This window comes from Oryx dammah, unplaced genomic scaffold (genome assembly GCF_014754425.2).
Source record: "Oryx dammah isolate SB20612 unplaced genomic scaffold, SCBI_Odam_1.1 HiC_scaffold_29, whole genome shotgun sequence".
NCBI classification, from domain to species: domain Eukaryota; kingdom Metazoa; phylum Chordata; class Mammalia; order Artiodactyla; family Bovidae; genus Oryx; species Oryx dammah.
This window is the reverse complement of record NW_024070213.1, coordinates 1,581,356-1,587,355: the sequence shown is the minus strand read 5'-3', so window position 1 is coordinate 1,587,355 and position 6,000 is coordinate 1,581,356. Positions and strand designations below refer to the sequence as shown.

The window sequence follows — 6,000 nt, the reverse complement described above, 5'->3', positions numbered from 1 at the left end:
GTCTGGACAGTGACCTCCCAGGACCCTGCACTGTTCTGGACAGTGAGCCCCCAGGACCCTGCGCCCGTCTGGACAGTGAGCCCTCAGGACCCTGTGCCCGTCTGGGCAGTGAGCCCAGGATGTGTCCCACCCTGGCCCTGCTCCCCGCCCGCTCCTGGGCTGGGCCTCAGTCAGCGGAGACAGAGGGGCTCCAAGCCTCTCCCCTGCTGCCTGCCCTCGGGTTCATCCCCCTCTCCAGCGGTGCGTGGAGCCTCCCTCGGTGGCACCTATCACTCAGACACGTGCCCACAGCCCTGGGGTCCCACACCAGTCCTGCTCCTGCAGCCCCTGGGAGGCCCCATCCTGCCGAGTGGGTGGGCCCGGCGCAGGCGTGGACACTGGGCAGGAGGCTGCGGGGGTGCCCCAGGGAAGCCTCCACCCCCATCCTCTGTCCACTGTCTCACCCGTGATGCTTCCGCTGCAGAGCAGAGGCTGGGGACCCCTGTCCCCTCATGCCGCTGACCTGGCATGTTCTGTTGTGTCCCCGAGACGCCCCAGTGCTGCCTGGGGGCTGTGCACCCATCGACCAGCATGCACACCCCAGCTCTGCGTCCTGCCAGGGGCTCTGTGGGGGTGAGGCACCCTTGTTTCCAGCGCTCTCCTCTGTGCAATTATGTGGCACCTGCTGTGTACACGGTTAAAGAAACAGGTCAATGCCGACCAGACCCAAGGACCTGGCCAGCACAGGGCGGAGGACAGGCAGTTCACACCAGCAGCTGAGAGTTCCGGCATGTTCCCTTGTCACCGCCAATGGTGGGAGGAAGAGGGTGTTCCCAGGGACTTCTTGTGACAAGCATAACTTTCTCCTCCAGTGTGGCTCTGGAAACTAGCTTTTGTCCTCGAGAAGGTCTGCTGGCGTCTTTTGAGCACATTGTCTGGGAGAAGCCAGCCTCGCGGGGTCCCTGAGCTCCTGCCATCCCCGACAGGGACCCTTGGTGTGTGTGGAGGCTGACGGCTCTCCTCTCTCTGCTTCTCAGGTCTCCTGACAAACACAGCCCCAGAGGGGCCCCAGGAGTGGCTCCGGCTCCTTGGAGAGTCCACAGCTCGGCCACGGTCCTCGGCCCGTCGTGGACGCCACCTACCCGCTGCCGTCCGCCCACGCTCCATTTCTCTAGCCTGTCAAGGACAGCCTGCTTCCTCGGCCGCCCGCGCTGAGTCTGTCCGGCCTTCCCCAGGACTCGGGCCGGGAACACACCGCGGGGCCGCGTCGCCGGGCACCCCTGGAGCCTGGCCTGGCCGCCCTCCCGGCGTGGACTCGGAGAAGGAGGACGAGGCTGCAGCCCCGCCAGCCCGAGAGTGGAGGACAGCGCCGGGTCCCGGGAGGACCGAGTCTCGGACGCAGACGTGGCCTCTCCTCGAGCCCCAGACTGTCCGAAACGCTTTTATTTTCTTATCCTTTCAGTATATTCAATAGACCAAAGAGCAAAATCTATTTCCACGTGGACTCGCCCTCACCATCCGAGTCCCTGGGTTCGACGGGGGGTACACGAGGGCAGAGACGTGCCCGGGCGGCCCCGCCCCACGAACACTGCGGGCCCCGCCCCCGCCCTGCGCGGCCGGAGGGCGTGGCCAGAGGACACGTGGCCCGTGATGTCCCCACGCGGACCCCACAGGCGCGCCTGCTGGGGACCACAGCCCGCCGCGCACACCTGCTCCTCTGTACTTAGGTGGACCTTCTCCTACTAAAATCACTTTCTGTTTTAACCAGTTCGACGCGCCTCTCGCCGCCCCATTCAGATAGCGGGACAATCCAGGATCCGCAAGAGCATGTTGGGTCTCCCATGACTGCTGTCTCATCTGACCGCCCTTTAGCTCCAGAAAGCAAATTAAAGAAAGCGAAAGTAACACTTGTTTGAAAGAGATCATTAAATGTATTTTGCAAAGCCGAAAGTTATATATTTAACAGTTTTTATATGTTGTATATTTGTAGAAAATCCTATTTAACAATTCATGTGGCAGCCCCAGCCGTCCCTGAGAGGCAGGCCGGGACAGGGGCCTCCCAAAGGGACTGGGATGGGTGTTGGGGACCTGCACCCCCAGACATAGGGGCAAGCAGTGTGCAGGGGGGACTCGGGGGCAGCGGGCTGAGGGCCAGGGGTCACAGGCACGCTGGTCGGAGACACAGAAGGGCCGGTGGCCTTTCCCTTGCTCTGGGCTGGATGGTCTGCCCCCTGGGCCTCCATCCTGGGAGTGTCCAGTCCTTGGATCACGCCTGTTCCGACCAGTTTTGTTTCCTGTTTTCTTACCCCTCTCACGTTCGCAGACCTGGGGGGCAGTTGGCAGCCGACCTCGTCTTCCCAGTCGGATGCCCCCTGTGATCTCACTGTTCATGCCAGAAGGCGGAGACGGTGGGGGACAGTCTCCCGCGTCCCTCCTGCGAGGCGGGGTTGCCAGGCCCCACGGATAAGGGACAGTTACGTTTACCTTCCCCCAGCCACCCTGTGCCAGGCCCCGTTATCTTCCTGAGTTTCAGCTGAAGTACACTACCTAAGAGTCCAATTAACAGGCGTGCTATGCTAGGTCTATGCTACTAAAAACAAGTTATAAAAAAACTATATAGAAGTTGTTCCAGCCACCCATAGACTAAAGATAGGAGAGAAGCTCCATTTATTTAAGACCCATTCCAACGTCCATGAGTATTTAGTTACCTTCGGTCACCACAGACTCACAGGCACGTGTATCCTGGGGCGAAAGAGATGGCTGGGGGTGGCGTTTCTCATCACAGAGGAGGCGGCCGCGGGGTGCTGCCCCGCCCCGGGCTGGCCCCAGGCTCCTTGGCCGGTGGTCACTCCAGGAGTGGGGAGGGAGGCCTTGGGAGGGTCCCCGGCCCAGCGCACCTCTGCCCTGCCTGCCAGCGTCCCCACCACCTCCCCCCTGGCCTGTTTCTTTCAACAGTGGGTGTAGACACCTTCTGTGGGCGGAGACTAGGAGTTTGATGTGTTCCAGCATTTTCCCCCTTGTTTTACAGGATTCGACTTTGTGTTGATTCAGCTAAATTATGAAAATAAAGAGAAACTCCTTTGATAAGCACGGCTTTTGTTCACTGGCCGCGGTGTCCTGGGAGGGGCTTTCGCCGGCGTGGCTGGCAGAGACAGAGCTCAGAGCACAAGTGGTGACAGGGCCTCCTTCCCGGGAGGCGGGCCCCGTGACCACGTGCAGGCGAGAGCCCTCCAGGCGTTTCTGGACCCCACGGAGGCTCCCTGACACCCAGCCCCAGGCAGGCGAGCAGCGCCTGACCGGTGGCTACTGCTTCATCCCCGGCCAAGCCCATGGGAAGGCTGCCAGCCACCTGCCTTCACCCCCACCGGGGTCTGTGAGCCAGGCTCTGCTCCTGCCCCCAGGCCCAGCTGCAGAACCCTGCTCGGGGCTCCAGAAGGAGACCCTTGTCTGAAGGACCCCCTTTCCAGGGAAATCCACTCGGATCTCCAAACAGCAGACTTCGGCGTGTACCGAATCGGGGCAGGCTGTGCCCGTCAGCTTGCAACTGCTCTTGATGAAATTCCAGCTCTGGGACCTGCAGCCTGGCAGGCGGGCCGTGGGCATCTCGAGGTCTGTGCTGGATTTGAGGAGGCTTCATTGGCCTTGGAGCCTCTCCAGGGAGTGAAGGAGACCCCACCCTCCGGCACAGAGCTGGGCTCATCCCGGGAGGGAGGAAGAGGGACAGAACGCAGGCCTAGCTGCCACCACAGGGCCTCCCAGGTGTGCCCTACACCGTCCGCGGCCTGGGCGCCCATGACAGGACCTGCCAGGAACTGCACCACAGAAAGCAGCTGGGGGACTTGGTCATCAGAGGCCAAGAGGGCAGGGCAGTGTGACCGGGAGAGGACCAGCCCTTGCCTCCTCCCTCTGTGCACAGGGAGAAATGCGCTGGAAGGGGGCAAGGGGTGTGCCTGCCAGAGGAAAGTAACCTCCCCTACCCAGAGCCATGTGCACGGCCGCTATTCCAGAGCCTTCTGGGCATAGCAGGGGAAAACAGAATCGTGAGGCCAGAGGAAAGAGAAAGAGCTTCGTAACCGCCAGGGTTCATAAAAGCAGACCCTGATCTCCAAGCGGAGGCCGGTGTACCTGTCTGGTGGGCCGGGTGGCGCTGCAGTGACAGCCGACCTCTCTGAGGCCGACCTTCCCATCAGCAGGGCTCTCCCCTCCCGCCACAACCCAGGCTTGTGGCTTGGCGAGGGCGTCTCCGTGATGTGGAGACACTCAGGCATCCAGAACCCACTGCAAAACCCTCCGCGTGGGAGTAACGTCTGCCCATCTTCTTGGCCCCCGCCTCGCCTCCCAGAGAGGCCAAGCCCCCTCTGCCCCAGCCACGCCTCCTCTGACGTGGTCATCCCTCCTACCGGCCACGCCCCCTGGTCTGGCCACGCCTCCTCTGGTCTGGCCACGCCCCCTCTGCCCTCTCCACTCCTGGCTGGGCCAAGTCTGGCTCTTCCATAACAGTTCTGCATCTGTCGTCTGCTGACTTGAGCTCCTGGCCTGTTTCCTGACCCACCAAATTCGATAGGCCTCCCTGCTGCCCACCTGCAGGGTGCAGAAAGGAAGTGAGGTCCATCTCCCCATGTGGGGGACGGTCACACACTCCCCCCAAGGGGCCCGGTCCTCAGGCTGTGACCTGAGGCTGGGCAGGTGTGGACGCTGTCCCCAGGAGGGGAAGGACTGCTCTCCAGCCCCTGCAGGACAGCCTTGCTGGAGGGCCGTGCTCCGCAGGGACACGACCCTGGGCTGCGGAGGCCACCCCGCTGTGTGTCAGGAGGGGCGGGAGTCTGGGAGTGGGCCCGGCTCCCCGCACAGCCCGGATGCGCCTGCGCTCTGGGCCTCGGCTTTCCCATTGGTGGAGTAAAGGGAGGCTGGCCGAGCTCACCGGGTTCCTGGAGAGCAAGGGTAGGAGCACGTGAATCGCCTGGCACCTGGCAGCCTGAGAGAACAGGGGGGCGGGTGCTGATTTAGGGGTGACCCCGTGAGTCAGGCCCACCAACACTGCACCATCTCTCGGAGCCCGGTGCCCCCGCCGCCTGTCGGCCTGTAGCTCCGCCTCCTGGAAGGAGTGAAGCAGGCTGCGGGAGATGGGGGTCCTGGGGGCACCTGCCTGCAGGGGCAGGTGAGGTTCCCGGTCAGGGGCAGGGCAGGGCTTCTTAAGCCGATCCCACTGTGACTGTCTCTACAGCGATCAGGCACGCCCTCCACTGTCGGTTCCTGGACCAGCCAACCAGGACCACTCACTGTACGTGCCTGTGTAGGGAGTGTGTGCACGCGCGCGCACGCGCGCGTGTGTGTGTGTGTCTGTGTGTGTGTGTGCGCGCGCGTGTGCCTGTTTTCATGGTAACCCTCGTGTGCTGAGCACTTCCTAGGTCAGGGGTCCAAGTCAGGCACCATCATCCAGGGAGGCTGTCGCCCACCCGAGTGTGCTTCTGTTGAAACCCTCTGTGGAGGTGAAGCTCAGGAGGTTCCCAGTGTGCTGGGCTCAGCAAGAAGAGTGGGAGCCACCTCTTGTCCTGCTGGTCTGAGTGGGCCTGGTGTCCCCAGCAGAACCTTGTGACAGCACCCGAGTGCCACCGAGAGGACCCACTTCAGGGCTCAGGAGGCTCCCGGAGTGGCTGGGTCAGCCCAGCCGAGGAAGAGGCAACACCAGGGTGCTGAAGGGGCTCCTGGCGGAGATGGGGGTGGTGGGTGCTCGGGGAGGAGCTAGAGAAGGCAGACAGAAGTGGGAGGAAGTGGGCTCAAGGGCCCCGGGGAGGGGGGACAAGGAGAGGGGCTGGAACGGGTGTCTGGGCCTCTCGGCGCAGCTCCAGGCCCTCAGGACGGCAGCCTGCCCTCCAGGACACATCCTCGTGTTTGCCCTCTGACACTCTTCACCCTCCACCGGTACTTGCTGGCTGCCCCCCACTAAGATGCCCCCATCCCACGGGGGTCACTCATACCCTGTGTCCTGCCCCGGGGGGTCCTGTCACGCAGACAGGGGAC

At 63.0% G+C, this 6,000-nt stretch overlaps 1 protein-coding gene across 2 annotated transcripts in view; it reads left to right on the top strand.

Annotated features, from left to right (window-relative positions):
* The window catches only part of TAFA5 (TAFA chemokine like family member 5), a 183,360-nt gene extending 180,294 nt beyond the window's left edge, over positions 1-3,066 (top strand). For both annotated transcript variants that reach the window (XM_040233615.1, XM_040233616.1), the window contains exon 4: positions 1,017-3,066. In XM_040233615.1, coding sequence (XP_040089549.1) covers positions 1,017-1,025 — 9 coding nt within the window. In that variant the 3' untranslated portion in view covers positions 1,026-3,066. The remainder of the gene's footprint in view (positions 1-1,016) is intronic.
* The last annotated feature ends 2,934 nt before the right edge of the window (positions 3,067-6,000 follow it).